Source organism: Mesoplodon bidens (assembly GCF_964165515.1).
Source record: "Mesoplodon bidens genome assembly, chromosome: 16".
NCBI classification, from domain to species: domain Eukaryota; kingdom Metazoa; phylum Chordata; class Mammalia; order Artiodactyla; family Ziphiidae; genus Mesoplodon; species Mesoplodon bidens.
The window spans coordinates 59,519,602-59,537,025 of NC_138173.1; the positions used below are offsets into that span (position 1 = coordinate 59,519,602).

The window sequence follows — 17,424 nt, forward strand, 5'->3', positions numbered from 1 at the left end:
GAAAAACATAATTCGAAAAGATATATGCACTCCAATGTTCATAGTGGCACTATTTAAATACAACAGCCAAGACATGGAAGCAACCTAAATGACCAGCGACAGACGAATGGATAAAGAAGGTGTGGTGTATCTGTACAGTGGAATACTGTATATATTCAGCCATGAAAAAGAATGAAATGATGCCATTTGCAGCAACATGGATGGACCTAGAGATTATCATACTAAGTGAGGTAGGCCAGAAAGAGAAAGACAAATATCATATGATATTTGTTTAAATGTGGAATCTAAAAAAAAAAAAAAAAATTAACTTACTTACAAAACAGAAATAGGCCCACAAAGAAAACAAACTTACAATTACCAAAGGGGAAAAGGGGGGAAGGCATAAATTAGGAGTTTGGGATTAACATATACACACTATTATATATAAAATAGATAACCGGCAAGGACCTACTGTATAGCACAGGGAACTATACTCAATATTTTGTAATAACCTATAAGGGAAAAGAATCTGAAAAAGAATATATATATACATATGTATAACTGAATCACTGTGTTGTATATCTGAAACTAACACATTGTAAATCAACTATACTTCCATAAAAATAATAATATATGTAGCTTACATTTGAAAAAAAGTCTTTATGTCAGATAATATAGAGTCAATGTGTTACAAGAAAAGCAAGTCCTGAGATCTGTCGTTTTTAATGTATTCTTTAAGTTGATAAAGAAACTTTATGAAGTTAATAGATTCGTTGTTGAGCAAAATAACAACAGCAATGATAATAATAATTTCACCTGTTCCCTTTCGTGCAAGTTCCATATTCCACTGGGGTTTTGTGGTGGGTGTGCCATCGGAACCTGATGAGTGCTGGGGGATTAAAACAGACCTGGAGCTGGCTGGCCGATATTTAGAGAGCCCTAAAATGCCAAAGAAGAGCGAAAACAGGGATTTATTTCTTTGTTTCCCAAAAGAAGAAAACAGTCTGAAGGTTTTTATAAGTTAACCTTAAAGTCAGAATCAGTTCAACAGTAAAATTCCAATAATAAAAAGTATACTACTTTTTAAAAGTATTGAAGATCCCCCATTTGATTTACTTCTTTGTCATGGTTCCAATATACTTAAGTCTGAGAAAAACACACATTCAAGAAAGACAGTATACCTGACTGGACTGCTGAACATATAAATTGAAGTCTACATTCTGGGGCAGAACCATGTCATGTTTTTTATTATTTATGTGGAACTTTGCATATAGTAAAGCATGCCTGCTCCCCCCAAAACTTATTAATAAATTATATTATAATATTTACTCAACAAATAGATCAAAATAATTTAGGAATTACAGAAGATATTTAAAATAGGAACGTTTTAATGGTATAACATGAACAGCACTGTAGTTATCAGGAGACCCAAGTTCTAATTCCAAACTATCCACAAATTAGATTTACAGTCCAGGTAAGACATTTATTTTTTTGTGCCTCAATTTCATTTGTCACATGAAAAGTTCAAGGATTTGGGTCTAGCACTGAGTTGGCTATTACTTGGGTGTGTCATTTAGGGTAAGTCATTTAATATCTCTCTGCTTAAATTTCCTTGTCTGTAAAATTGACAGAATAGATAAATAACTGTTAAGATCTCTTAAAATTATAAAAGCCAAAAAATTCACGACCTGTCAGTTTTCAAAGATAATTAGGTTCATATTCTACCTGATGCCAGTTTTCAAATTCTACTAGCTCATCCTAGATTACTAGATAGTAAAAAGTACTTTAGGTCTCACAAATAAAATTAAACAAAAAGCCAAACAAACAAAAAGCAGACCAAGGTAGGTAAGGGAGACTTGCACAAATATAGCATGTTAAAAAAAAAAAAAAAACTTCATTCAAATATAAAGATCATAAAAGATAACCACAAGCTGCATGAAGTATAAATAGGATTTTCCAGTAAAAAGAAACAGGAACAGGACCTCCTCCACAAAAAAGAAAAATAGTCATATTCATGATAAAAGAAATGCATTATAAACTTAATGATCATTTTATAGTTAATAAATATCTTTTAAGTTATTATATTGACAATAAAATAGTACCATGAGATACAAAAATGATAAATATTAATGAATTACACCTATGGATCAAGATGGATGAATTTTGGCAGCAAAAGGTTGAGTGAAGAAGACCAAGTCATACTGAGTATCATACTATTTTCATATAATTCAAAAACTAAGGGCAAGTAAACATATAGATCATATATATATGTGGTATACTGTAAAGAAAAGCAATAGAATGATTAAGAAAAAGAAAAAAAAACTCAAGACAGTATTTATTTACTTGTAATGCAAAGACAGGTGAACAGAATCAGGGAAGAAGCATAAAGGAAATGGCCATGGCATGGAGTATAATATACATGTTAAGGTGGGTGGCAGGTTCACTGATATTTGTTTTATTACTGTATTTCACAACTTACATGCAAGTTACATCAAAGCTTTATTCCTGAAAATTTAAAAATGCTGATGACATGAACTAGGTATAATCTCTTCAAAGGGCATTATGGCAATAATATCAAGAGCTATGAAAATCTTCTAAAGATAAGTATCTTACAATAAAGCTAAAAAATCACCAAAAATATATTTTGGGGAATTTATCCTAAGAGCATAATTTGACAAAACCAAAAGCTTTTGTATGAAGATATTCAGAGAGAATTATTTGCAAAAAATTAAAATCGGAAACAAATGCCTGCCCACCGGGAAATAATAAGGTAAATTCAAGTGCATCAACTCAATACTGCCTCAGGTAACATTTTCAAAAGAAAAGATTATGTTGTTTGAGAGATGCGTGCAAAAATCTATGATATGATGTAATATTATGTGGAACAGGCAGTCAAGAAGAGGAAGTAGTTGTGTTACAGGCTGCATTTACTGTAGTCAAGAAGTTTTGTATATAATTATGGTTACATTATTTATAAAAAAACAAATCTAGTATTTTATTTTGAGGTTAAGCCTACTACAAAAAACAGAACAAAAAAAGAAATGAAAGCATGGACATATATACACTACCAAATGTAAAATAGATAGCTAGTGGAAAGCAGCCGCATAGCACAGGGAGATCAGCTCCATGCTTTGTGACCACCTAGAGGGGTGGGATAGGGAGGGTAGGAGGGAGGGAGACGCAAGAGGGAAGAGATATGGGAACATATGTATATATACAACTGATTCAATTTGTTATAAAGCAGAAACTAAGACACCATTGTAAAGCAATTATACTCCAATAAAGATTAAAAAAAAAAAAAGAAATGAAAGCTATTGGAAGGAATCTGATGAATGGACTTTTGAAAAAACAAATCTAGAAGTAAGCCGAATATTTAAAAAGGACCATAATAAAGTAAAAATCAAATGAAATACTTTAAAAAACTTTATTCCTTTGCTGATATGTGTTATAATCTGATACAATCTAGTATTTTATACTGGCTACTTCTAAACTTTATAGTTGTTCTCTTCAAAATAAAGCAACACACCTTAAAATAGTGATATCGTGTGAACTTTCTCCATCAACCCGAGTGAATGCAATATATCTTACCTGGAGTTGATGGCCTTTCAAGCATGTTTAAATGATGGGAAATGAATGCCTGGCTATCATGAACAGTATCCATATCAATCTCCTCCTCATCTTGAGAGCTTGAAAACTAAAACACACACATACAAAACAAAGGAGCAAAAGAGCCATTATATCACTTCATGTTTGGATTTTTGCTCTTAAGAAAGGTAGCAGAAAGGCCACAGGATATACCCCCAAAAAATCTTAAAAGGAAAAGTAGTCTTTTTCTCAAAAAGTATTAAGAGAAAGAAAAGATTATTTGGTTCAGCCTCCAAAAGAAGCTGATTGGAAATTACAGGAAATGTAATAGCAACTAAAATCTGTTCCTATGTTGTGGGAAGAAATAGTGAGCTGTGGTAGATTGTGCACACACAGTTCCTCCTCCAAACAGAGAAGTATGTGATAATAGAAGTTTAACAATCGGTTGGAATGTCTTAGATGGACATTTGGGTTCTTTTATGGTTCAGTCTGTCCCAACTGTTCCTGCTAAGGAAAAACCATTGCAAGTATTCAAAAAGATTTACAAGAAGGTGAATATCCTACACTGTTAATACAGGTTTAACCTGTATTTCTTACTCTGATTTTGAGTTTGACTTTACTGCTATCCTCATTCTTCTCCAGTATTTGACCAGGTTCTAGTGGGGACCCCAGTGGTGTATCAGCCTTCCTCTTCACTCCCTGCTGATGAGCTGATATATTACATGATGCTTCCTTGGCAAGGTGATCATCTTCCTGTGGCAATATTCAAGATCAAAATTAGATTTCTGAAGACAAGTAGCTCATGTTATAGCTGAAAACTAATACCTATAGCAACCATGCAGATTAGAGCATGCCCAGTGCCTAAAAGTTATCAGCAATGGGCTTAAAATAAATCTCACCTTTTCCTATCTGCTGGTCTTTTTGGGGGGAGAAGGGAGATAGTAAAGTGAACTTTTAAAGCTTTCCCCAAAGCATATATCTTTTGGTGTCATTTTCTTCTCTTATCCTGAAGACCCCAAGTATGAAAGTGGATAATTTAATATACATGGGCAAGAATTATAAACATATTCATTTCCACTGGTTTCTAAATATTCAGATATAAAAGAGCTCTTTAATGAGACTCTTTTTTTTTCCTATTAAAAGATGTGTCTTAGTTCTTCATAACCCAAACTCTAGGATACATTTTAAATTTATAACAAGTAAGTATGGTTATATTTCAGAAAATCTAGGTGGATAAGTACTTTTAAATGACTATTACTAACTAGCATAAAGAGAAATTTGAGTTTAAAAGTGTCAAAACACCAGTAGGGAATTGCCAGGCAAGTAATCTGGTCTAAATATTGGTGAAAAATGAAGCTTCAAGTACTGGGGACATTTTGTCATCAGTAAGAAAATCATTTCTGGAAAACTTTCTTTAAATTACAGTAAAATAATTGATATGACCCTAAAGGTCTTTCTACAAAAAGTTTGGTAATTTCATAATGCATAGTTGGAAATAAAAGCTTTTCTAAAAGCACACATACACATATATGTAAATTAAAAAATATAATGCATACTCTCCTCCCAAAATCAGCAGATGATGCTTTTAGCTGACCATTCATTGTTATTTATTTGATTCAATAAGCATTTTCCAGGCACCCTTCGTATGTTTAGAATTGTGCTATTATGCAAAGTAGCAAAAAAAAAAAAAAAGTCAAGGCCCTGTGTTCAAACAGCTTGCCATTACAATATATGGACAAGATAGGTTAACATGTAATAGGCTAAATATTCATTTCAGTATTCTACTACTCAAAGTAGAAATTCTATGCTCAAGTACAAAAAAATCATTGTCATCACAAACAAAGGAGTAAATGGACTAGCAGCACATCATTTGTTATGTGCAGCTCTGTGTCAATAGTTGTCCGTAGCACTTTATAAATTGTAAAGTGCTCAACTAATGTCAGCTAGCAGTTTTCTAAATGGCACAAGAAGCTGTTAGTGGCTTTAAAATTCACCAGTTCAAAAGAAACAATTCTCTTCTTCAGAGCTCTACATAATAAAACTACACCTTCTATATAACACATGTAATTCTTACAGGGTTCTGAAATCCAACTAGCTGTGTGTGACTACTTGGATTAACCGCAGCTTCTTGGTTGCCTGCTATGGCCTCTGGAATTATGGTTGGATTCAAGACAGCTTTTTTCTCTTTCAGATTAAGGACCAAGCCAAGTTCTGGCAAGGGTAAGCAGGAAGGTCTACTGAGGCCAAAAAGTGTGAAGTACAAGTCCACAGCACCACACCGTAACCGCCAGTCATGTGAAGTACCTAGGAAGTAAATAACAGTAATAATAAAAAGTCAACATACACGTTTATCCATACATTTTTCAAATGCTCCAGAACCTGTACAGAGGGAAGGGATGAGAGGGTTATGATACCTAAAGGAGCCACCTATTGACCTAGGCCCCGATGGCAAACCCTCCACTCTAAAGACGCTTCTTAAAACACGGGAACCTACAACTGTTACAGAAACAGTAAATGTTCAAATGAAATCATGAATGTTACAACTGGAAAAATTTTATTCTTTCATTCTTCCTGCAAAATAAAAATTAGACACCTAGTATAAATCCAATATTCCCAAAACAGTGTTTTTTCTGGCTCTAAATCCTCCTTTTAGTTCCTCCTCCTTGGTAACTGCTCCACATTCATTCATTCTCTGTTTATCTTATCTGATTTTCTTCTTTCATAGCTTGTTAGGAAGACGGCACACCAAGAGCCTTCATGAACCCTACCACTGGAAACAAATTCTCCTAACCCTCACATTTATTACTTTCAGGTTTTAAATACAGTAAGAAACTCTACAACTATTTGAAATAACACAATTCTAAACTTTGACTTATTTTAGAGAAGGAAACTATTTTGCTAAACTCCTTCATATTTGTGTTGTTCTAGTAGGTATTTATTTAAAAAAAAACAAAAATAAGCAAACCCCAGAGATGGCAACAGGTTATAAAACATGTATTGACCAGAAGAAAACTGCATCTGTAGAAATTCAGTTTAAAGTAGAGACACTTTCCAATTTCTCTGATGAGTCTCAGTGTCTTCATCTCCAAAATAAGGGTTTTGGTCTCAGATTATACCTTACCCTATAGCAATAAAAGACCAGAGCACAGTGACATCAGAACTCTTCCTCACTTGCCTTCTTTTCCCCAGTGGAACACTCCAGGTAGATACTGCCACCAAATAGAACTGTCAAGGTGAAATTATCATCTAGGTTTAGATAATTTCTATGGTTTCTAGGCAGAATCTAAAATGACCTAGAGAATTTAAAACATGTGAGAATAAGAAATATTCTTCTGGATAAGAAAAATAAACCATATAAATACTTAATTTTGGCCAAGAAATGTGGTTTCAAACGGGTACCATAATGTTTTAAAAAGGAGAAACAAAAAGGAAAGAAGTTGCTACAGCAAACTTTAGACAGCATAAATATTAAGCTTTGTGGTTTTCAACAACAAATATTAAAATAAGTAAATACATTGTAATCAAGTACGATTTTGATAAGATTTACTCTGACAGATAGTTAACTATTATATTAACTATGTGCAAAGAACATCCACATGGATTTATAATCTTAATTTACAGAGTTCTTACTATATACTACACACTTGCTAGGCAATACGCATGCCATTAAACAGCTATCAATCCTATTTGAGACATCTTCAGTTTTGCTACTGTGTGATAAGGTAACAGATACATAACACTGTTGGAAGCAAGAGAAAGAGGCAGGGGCTCGAGAAGTATGAGTTTTTATATCATAAAAACTACAGAGAAACCAGAAATCAGAAGAACGGTACAGAGTGAAAGTAAGGATTTTATACTGGAAATCCATTTCCTTCTCTGGAATATCCATATTTGGACACTTTAATCGACTGACATCGCCTAGTTTTTTGTAGGCACTCATTATTCTTCTCCTCAAAGAATTTTACCTATGTAAATGTTCCACAAAGGATAGGTATCAGATTCCTGGGCCTTTTATTACAAAGGCTGGAGGGGCTCAACCCTCTCAGGAAAGGGAGGGAATCCAGCCAGAGCAGCTAGCCCTGTATCTATCTATTCATAGGTATAGCAAGAAAAGAAGTGAATCTCAGGCACTTTATCAGTAAAGAAGCTAGAATGGCTTAGGGTGCATTTACACTGGAATAAAACTTAACCTTGAAGAGCAGTATTGCCCAATTATGTCCACTGCAAATAATGATCCTGGAATCTTTATATAATGTAGATGACACTGAAACAAGTCAGGCAACTGAGTATGAATTCCTAAAAGTTTCTTAAAAAATTAATTTTAAAAAGCAAGTAGATAATGTATATTTTGATGAGCTAGGGTGTTGTTTTGTTTTTTGAAAGTCAGCTAAGGATGGTTAGGCAGCACAGTGAATGAAGGCTGCTAAAAGCACTGAACCTCTAGAATATGGTTTTTGTTACTTTTTACTTCTATGTGGGCTTTTTGGTTTTGGATTTGTAAAGGTTTTGGTAGACTTTCAATTTGTATGAAGGAATGAGCATTATTCTTCTGTTCCTGGGGGAAGTCCTTGATTAAATGTTTTTTTCCCACAAAAAAACTGACTTATAAATATTACAATTCAAGGCTGATAAGAGGGAGCTAAAAAAATAAGCAGCGCTTCTGTTAAAATTATAAGACAGAAAAAAAATGAGAACATCATGTTTCAAAATCATGGAATAAAATTTTAAAATGGTTGTCACTGTATAGTGGAATATAGTTGGAAAAAACACTTCTGCTTACTTACTAGTTAGCTCTGTGATTTTGGGCAATTCAGCTGCCCAGGCCATAAAATGAGAGCAATTAAGTTAATCTTTAAGGTCCTCTCAGGTCTAAAATTCCATGATTCCAAATCAACCAATTCTATGAGAAATAAGCCCTGAAAGAGCTCCTGATTTCTACCCTCAGTGATAGCATTCTGAAGACCCTTCTTTAATCTTCTAGCTGCTACCCCACCCAACACAATCACTTATATGGCAAGGAACGCCCATATATACGAAAAAACAAGTCATTATTCTTTCCTCTCAGGTAAAACTGCTGTCCATTCTGGTCTCATTAGCAGTTACACTTTGGGACAAGCCCTGCTTACCCGAATCAGAACAATGCTCAGTATTGATGTTCTCCATTCAAATCAGAAAGTATCTAAAGACAAATCCTCCAAATAACAAATCTGATCTTAAAAAAAATCATCACTTCATTTTCTGAAGTAATTGACATTAAAGCTGATCAAGCCAAAAAGCTGCTAGGAAGAAAGCTCACTTTAAAAGCCACCATTTTCAGGACATTTTTCTTTTCTTGGCTGTGCCCTGTGGCTTGTGGGATCTTAGTTCCCCAACCAGGGATCAAGCCCGTGCCCCCTGCAGTGGAAGTGCAGAGTCCTAAGCATTGGACTGCCAGGGAATTCCCCAGGACATTTTTCAATAAACCCAGCACTCCTTATTGATGATAGAAGCTTAAAAATTTGGAGGCCAAACAAGTATGACTGCCATATGGTAGTTCTGTCCTGACATTTCTATCTTACACCAAAGTAAAAAAACACAGCAAATTTCATATATATTCATGTGTGCATTTACATATATAATTTCTGACCAAAAAAATGGGGCTTCCCTGGTGGTGCAGTGGTTGAGGGTCCGCCTGCCGATGCAGGGGACACGGGTTCGTGCCCTGGTCCAGGAGGATCCCACATGCCGCGGAGCGGCTGGGCCCGTGAGCCATGGCCGCTGAGCCTGCACGTCCGGAGCCTGTGCTCCGCAACGGGAGAGGCCACAGCACTGAGAGGCCCGGGTACCGCAAAAGAGAAAAAAAAAAAAAAAAAGAATTATGTCTAATAAAAATGTTTTCATTTTCTTCCACCATTCCTATTTCTAAGAGGAAGGGTTTGGGGGAGAGAGAAACAGAGGGGCGGAACTTTGAAATCTGATGTTAATATCAAAATTGTTTATTTTCTTATTCAGAAACCTGGCAAATACTACCGAACTGAATTTTGAGTAGTCCTTCATTCTACCCCCTAGAGTGCAGCTGTAAACTTTCAAACATTAAAAGTTATGATGTAAATAAATAGCCTTCAATATTCTGAATAATTACATAAGTGTTTTTATGTCATTCTTACAGTGAAGTGCCAAACAATGAAGAGCAGCTTGGGAGTAATAGCTAAAATTTCCTTCATGATGATATAGTATCTCTTCAATGAATGCTTATTATCTTAAGGGGAAAAAAAAGCATTGTTAAGCAGGCAAGGCCAGAGAAAGTAGTTACATTTTAAAATATAATATTTTAGACATTGTGGGCCTTTTGGTCTCTGTTCAATTACTCAACTCAGATGCTGTAGTGTAAAAGTTGCCATAGACAATACGTAAGCAAATGAGCAGGACTGTGTTCCAATAAAATTTTATTGGTGGATGCTGACATATTAATTTCATAAATCGTTCAGGTGTCATGAGATACTATTAACATTTTTTCCAATCATTTAAAAATGCAAAAGCCATTCTTAACTTATGGGCTATATAAAAACAGATGGTGGGTCAGATCTGGCCCTAGAGCCACTGTTAGCTGACCTCTGTTCTAGATGACATATATACTTTGAAATCTGTAGAAATGAATTAGTACAAGTACATAAAAATTTACAACTGAAATTTACTGATGAACATGCTAATGAATAACATATTGATGGGACATCATCATGCAGCATTAATTTACTGCACACAGTTCCAAACACTTATCTGGCTGTCAGTTTACATGTAACTGTCAATATCAGTGCCAGTGGAGAATTTATTCTCAAACTGAATTTATTAAACATAATTTAAGGTCTACATTATTACAAAAAATGTAGTCTAGTCCAGCGGCCATTCCTATAGAATGAGACACAGTTACAAATAAATACTGGAATTGCTGTAATAAATTTATTTGCCATGGAAGAATGATGTGTAATTATTTTAAATAAATTACTATATTATAATTAGTTAACATTTTTATTACTGTGATTACAATTTTGAATTTTGTATTTTATGTTCAGTAGTTTGATTTGTGAATTTTATAAAGAATGACTTTACACCTGTTGCAGTTGTTATAACAGGGAAATAAACACTATACTGACTTAAAAAAAAAGCACCAATAAAAATTTCTTAGGTTTTTATTTTTTAAATGAATTTTTAAAATTACTGTCATGTTGAGCTATAATCCAGTATTTTACCTAAAAGCTACAAAAGGTAGGATCTCATATATTTTGAATTTTGAAACATTTTTCTTTGGGAAAGGAAAATGATTTCTTTCAGTGTGCAAAAAAATACACACAGCTAACAGACGTCAGACAGGTCATAATTCCACCTGCTCCTCACTGCCTACAGGATAAAACACAAATTCCTGAGGCCCTTTGCTTTTGCATCCTAATCTATCTTTCCAGATAACACTCACTATTTTCCAAATACCCTTTCAGAACTCAAAGGTTTTATATATACTTAATTCTCTTACCTAAAATGTCTTTCTCCTATGACAAACTCTTTTCCATTCCTCAAGAGCTGGCTCAAATATCACCACTCCATGAATAGTCCAGCATTCCAGGCAGGGCTCACGGTTCTGTTCTTCAGGTTACCAGGGTATTTTGCTCTTCTCTTTATTTTAGCAACTACCTGTTTGTATTATAGTTTATCTGTTCCTATGTCTCTCTTTCCATTATACTAAGTTAATGGAAAAGGCATCTTTGTAAGCAAAAACACAGCACAGTGGCAAACAGGAGGTGCTCAAGAAATAACTGATGAATAAATTAATGCTTGAAACCCTTAAAAAGAACTGCCCCTGGACAATGTAATATTTTTAACTAAAAATAAAACTATTTAAGATTCTTAAGCAACGAGGGATGAAGACTATATAATGTGAAAGATGTTTCTCTTTAAAAATGTTTTACTTTCTGTGGAGGATTATTACTTTAAAAGCTGTATGGGAACTATAAGGACATTTTTGGGGACAACTGAGGAAACCTGAATATGGGATATATATTGGGGTGAAGTGTGATAATGGTATTGTGTATATGTAGGAGAATGTCCTTATTCTTAGGAATATATGCTTAGTATTTTGGAAAAAGTATCACGAGGCAACTTATTTTCAAATGATTCAGAAAAAGAGGGTTTGTAACATACACACAGAGAGTGAAAAGAGAGAAAGTAAATATGGTAAAATGTTAACAACTAGTTAACAGAGCTGAAAATATTCAATATATGGTTATTCTTTATACCATTTTTAAAATTTTTCTAAGCTTTGAAACTTTTAGAAACAAAATGGTGGGGAGAAAATGTTATATGGGAAAATTAAACCAGTGAATGAGTTAAGATATTTAATATGAGTATGCATGTTACATACATCTATAGTTGTGTGTGTGTGAGTGTGTGTGTGTGTGTGTGTGTATTTTCACAACAAAAACTGTTAGGAAGATACCTGAGTAGCACCCAAAACTCAAGGATAAGTGGAGCTACCACACAGCAGGCAGAGTGCAGAGACCAGGCAGTCCTGGCATCCTGAGAGTAGAAGTCTGAGAACCCTCCTTCTGGCACAGAGCCATTAAAATCCCCCCAGTACATTTCTAAAAAGAGTATTACTAATAGTCATTGAATGATATATCAATTTTTTAAAAAGCACAAATATGATTTCTTAGTTCATCTTACTTTCAAATTAATTTCAATTTTCTAAATCCTGTTTCTATGTATCCTACTGCAATTAATCTCTTATTGAAAAGTTTCTGAAACCAGCTAAGCAAAGAAACTTTGATTTCTCAAGAGTACCTGATGACCATCTCATAAGATGATCCTTCCTTAACTGCCATGATACGTCTCCATATATTTTAAATGAGTTCAAAAATTTTATAACTAAGCAAAGTCAACACTTCTCAAATCCACCTTGGAACAGGACAAAAATAAATGAATGAATATAATTAAATCCCTATCGCTCACAGTTTATTTGTTCTCCATATGTAAATCAAGATAATGCTTATCTCAAGTGACGTGATAACCCAGGAACCCCAATAAGGAGTAAGGGGCAGGCAGAGTTCAGCAGGATTTAGGGACTTAGATGATGCTCTAGCTCCTTTTGTTACAAGTGAGTTCTCATTAACATTTCTTAAAACAGTAACTGTTAAGAATATAGCAATGTGAAAAATTCTCATGATAAAATGAAATTTAAAAACTTCACTACAACTACAACTATGTCCATACACATATACACAAAAAGCAATTTTTTTCCCTAAAGGCCAAATACACTCAAATCTTAACAGTGGAGATATAATGAAATTATATAGTATTTTCCTTTTTTGTTATTTTGTGCAAACTCTGCAACATGATATTACTTATTATTGGAAAAAAAAACTTTAAAGGAATTTCTTAGATCAGATTCATTTATGTATCCCAGAGGCCCAGGCTTGGAAGGGAAATGGGCAACCTTCTAATCAATCTTCCCTAATGCCCAATGTTCTCCAAAAACATTAAAAAGAAAAACAAAACCAAAAAACCCTCCCAATTATTTGTGCCACTCCCACTGTTCATATTGCTCCCAGTTATTTATCTGAAGAACCAAGCAAAAAAGTTTATGACTATGGCCTCACTCATCTGTTCTGTTTAGATTACTGGCACAGAGAATTCCAAACTGAAGCAGTAACTGTACTTTATGCTGAACACCATCAAAAATAAATACTAAACATCAATCAGACCTTGAGTTTGTATAACCACAATCTTCCAATGGGCTTCAAATGTTTTACAGAGATTGTCTCATTAATCTTAAACACATATTTATTTTGTCCATGAAATCTTCCCTAGAAGGTGATATGAGAATTCTTTGTACTTCATTATGCTTTCCTCAAAGTTGTAATCCATCACAACCATGGAATCATGCATTCTTATTAAGAATATATTCAACACAGTACAGTTTGTGCCACATATTAACTGCTGAATGATCCTTTACAAGTTTGTGAACTTGTGTGCTCATCCCCTGGATCTAAATGACAGTAATCACGACATTCTTTAAGGTAACCACAAGTAGCAAAATATAAAACATTATGTAAACAGTAGCACTTATTCTTCTAGGTATTAGGGAAAATATGAGAGTAATAATTTGGTAATATCAACATAAACTGGATTACGTGTTGTTTTCTGAATATTTTGAGGACAAGGGCCATTCTATTTTCAATTTTATTAAATTTCAATGAAATATCTACTATGGTGCCTTTACTTGGGGTTATTGGACTATGATTATGAAACTGAGGGACAGAAGTTATACAACCACGACATCTCAGTGACAGTAAATTAAATAATTTTTGAAAAAGAATCAGAACTTGGTATTTAGTTGTGATTCAGTGAAGCAGTCACTAATAAGATAGGCAGGGCAAGTTATTTTCCAATATTCTAGAAAGAAGGTAAAGTGACATATTTCTTAGAATGAATACCCACTGCTCCCTCACCATCTATCTGTAACAACTTGTCTTTAAGCAAAACACTTTTCACCCTAGCTTATGATTGAATTTTAAATCAAAACCAGTGAATTTTAAATCAAAACCAGTATTACAATTTCAACATATCAGAGACATAAGGCAAATTTTCTTTACATGTATACTACAGTTAGAAGTCAATAGGAAAAGACCAATAATTCAATTAAATAAAAATGGCAAAGAATATGAATGACTTACATGAAAGGAACTACAAATAGCTGACATATATGAGAAGTATAATGATATCATTACTATATTAGTATAACAACATTTTTGAGCACATAATATAAACTAGTTACTGTGCTTTACAAATATGAACTCATTTAATTTTCAGTTTGCAGAAGTAGGTATCATCATCACCTGCATTTTAAAAATGAAAAACGATAGGCTTAGACAAGTCACATTGAGAGTAAGTCATCCAGCTGAGACTTAACCCTCAGCAAACTAGTTCTAGAGCTCATGCTTGGGAGCACTAACCGCCTCTTGACTTCACTTAAATAATGGAAATTAAAACTGTGATGAGATGCCATGATCTCCAAGGTGCAGAACAGTAACAATATGTACTGCTCTGAAAAGGATACACAAGAAATTGGTTACCTCTGGGAAAGGCCACTAGGAGGCTAGGGAAAAGAGGTGAGAAGCCATTTTTTCAACCCTCTGAAATAAAAATAACAATAATATTTGCAAATTCATGTCTACAGCTCTTTAAACATTTGAGACACTTGCCCATAAATTAGTATTTTTGTTTCCTCAACCACCCTGTGGGGCAAAGTGAGTGTCTATGTCCTTAGCAAATGTAATCACAGCCACCACTGTGAAGGTAAGTATTCTTTAAAAAAAAAAAAAAAAAAAGACAAAAATTAACCACAGTTCTTTAGTATGGATAACCTGTTAAAAAATGAAAATACCCCAATAATAAAAAAAATTTTTTAAAGCCATTGCTGTCTTACCAGAATTCATAAGTTTCCAAAGTTGATCTACCAAAGCTTCATTGCATAAGGGAGACTCCATGTTCTTAGTAAATGGTGGGTTCTTAGTTAACATGTTTAGAATCTTATGTCTGAAAGATAAAGAAAAACTAAATTTTTGCTAACCATTAAATAAAAACTTTTGAAAATTATCTGCAGTTCCTCCTTCCTATTTTATCATCTCTCTTCTGAGATCTAGCTTTGAGTTTAAGTTTAGTTCCATTTCAAAAGACATTATGTTGCATTCTAAACATTTACTATTGTAAAACCCTCAGAATGGGAGAAAATATTTGCAAATGAAGCAACTGACAAAGGATTAATCTCCAAAATTTATAAACAGCTCATGCAGCTCAATAGCAAAAAAACAAACAACCCAATCCAAAAATGGGCAGAAGACTTAAATAGGCATTTCTCCAAAGAAGATATACAGACTGCCAACAAACACATGAAAGAATGCTCAACATCATTAATCATTAGAGAAATGCAAATCAAAACTACAATGAGATATCATCTCACACCAGTCAGAATGGCCATCATCAAGAAATCTAGAAACAATAAATGCTGGAGAGGCTGTGGAAAAAAGGGAACCCTCTTGCACTGCTGGTGGGAATGTGAATTGGTACAGCCACTATGGAGAACAGTATGGCGGTTCCTTAAAAAACTAAAAATAGAACTACCATATGACCCAGCAATCCCACTACTAGGCATATACCCTGAGAAAACCATAATTCCAAAAGAGACATGTACCAAAATGTTCATTGCAGCTCTATTCACAATAGCCCGGAGCTGGAAACAACCTAAGTGTCCATCATCGGATGAATGGATAAAGAAGATGTGGCACATATATACAATGGAATATTACTCAGCCATAAAAAGAAACGAAACTGAGCTATTTGTAATGAGGTGGATGGACCTAGAGTCTGTCATACAGAGTGAAGTAAGTCAGAAAGAGAAAGACAAATACCGTATGCTAACACATATATACGGAATTTAAAAAAAAAAAAAAAAGTCATGAAGGACCTAGGGGCAAAACGGGAATAAAGACACAGACCTACTTGAGAATGGACTTGAGGATATGGGGAGGGGGAAGGGTAAGCTGTGACAAAGCGAAAGAGAGGCATGGACATATATACACTACCAAACGTAAGGTAGATAGATAGTGGGAAGCAGCCACAGAGCACAGGGAGATCAGCTCGGTGCTTTGTGACCGCCTGGAGGGGTGGGATGGGGAGGGTGGGAGGGAGGGAGATGCATGAGGGAAGGGATGTGGGAACAGATGTATATGTATGACTGATTCACTTTGTTATAAAGCAGAAACTAATTAAAAAATTAAAAAAAAAAAAAAAATTCTGGTGGATTTGTTCTCTCTAAAAGTGCCTTAGGGCACAATGAGGTCTTCTAAAACCTGACTCTATATATTCCTAAACAACATTTCCTATCCCACTTCTAAAATGAACATTTTACTCTTCTTAGAAAAGTTTACAAAAAAGACTGGTTAGTAAATATAAAAATCTTAAAATGAGGCAAAAAAAATCACATGTAGGCCGAAAAGTCTACATTTGAGACAATAAAATAAATATAAACTTTATTATTATAGTAACTTTGCAAAGCATGAAAATGTGCAGCACTATTTTAAATACGGAGATTGCAAAAAGGTTTCCTCAAAATAAGCTGAAGTTTAAAAGAGTCAATTAAGAAAAGTATCCTCACAGAGGGTAGGAGTTAAACTCCACTATTGGAAGTTTTTATCTTACATGAAAGGCTACCCAAACACATTATGGAGTCTTCTGAAAAATAGGACAATGTGACCAAAACAAAATTTGAAAAACAAATGCACAATGCTATGAGCAGGAGACACCATAAAAAAAGAATAGAGAAAGAAAAGGAGAAGCAAGGAAGCCACGGCAGTAGTCTAGTAGTCTAGCATTCAGGATAAAAGCCAGGTCTAGGACTAGGTCTGAGAAATTCAAGATCTCAGAATAATGGAAGGCTTGGGTATAACTAAGGAAGAAAGAAACTTAGGTCATTATATTTGTTGAGGTTAGCAAGACCTTAAAGAAGGTGAACCTGGGAAATTTTTACGTTTAGTGGCAAGAGATCAAATTGGATTTGTACTTGAAAAAAAGATGGGAGGAAAGTACAACTGCAAGGTTGTAGTTTAAGTCACTTAACCCCTTTTGGCTTCAATATCATGTCTGTAAAACTGAAAGATGTGACTTTCACTGTTAACATACTTCTGTGATTTGAAATTTTAAGACTGAAGACTATTGAAAGGCTACGAGAACCAAACGTGAAATGTGGTTATAGATGCAATTTATACATAGGTAATACAAAAGGGGGTACATACCTTATGGATATTTCATATCCATATTTTCATATCTTTATGAGTA

At 34.3% G+C, this 17,424-nt stretch overlaps 1 protein-coding gene across 4 annotated transcripts in view; it reads right to left on the minus strand.

Annotated features, from left to right (window-relative positions):
- The window catches only part of TAF2 (TATA-box binding protein associated factor 2), an 84,506-nt gene that overhangs the window by 11,413 nt on the left and 55,669 nt on the right, over positions 1-17,424 (minus strand). For 3 of the 4 annotated variants that reach the window (XM_081258577.1, XM_081258574.1, XM_081258575.1), the window contains 5 exons: positions 15,017-15,126; positions 5,639-5,868; positions 4,162-4,317; positions 3,568-3,673; positions 796-918 (listed from right to left, as the gene is read on the minus strand). In XM_081258577.1, coding sequence (XP_081114703.1) covers positions 796-918; positions 3,568-3,673; positions 4,162-4,317; positions 5,639-5,868; positions 15,017-15,126 — 725 coding nt within the window. The remainder of the gene's footprint in view (positions 1-795; positions 919-3,567; positions 3,674-4,161; positions 4,318-5,638; positions 5,869-15,016; positions 15,127-17,424) is intronic. The other variant, XM_081258576.1, reaches the window with a different exon arrangement.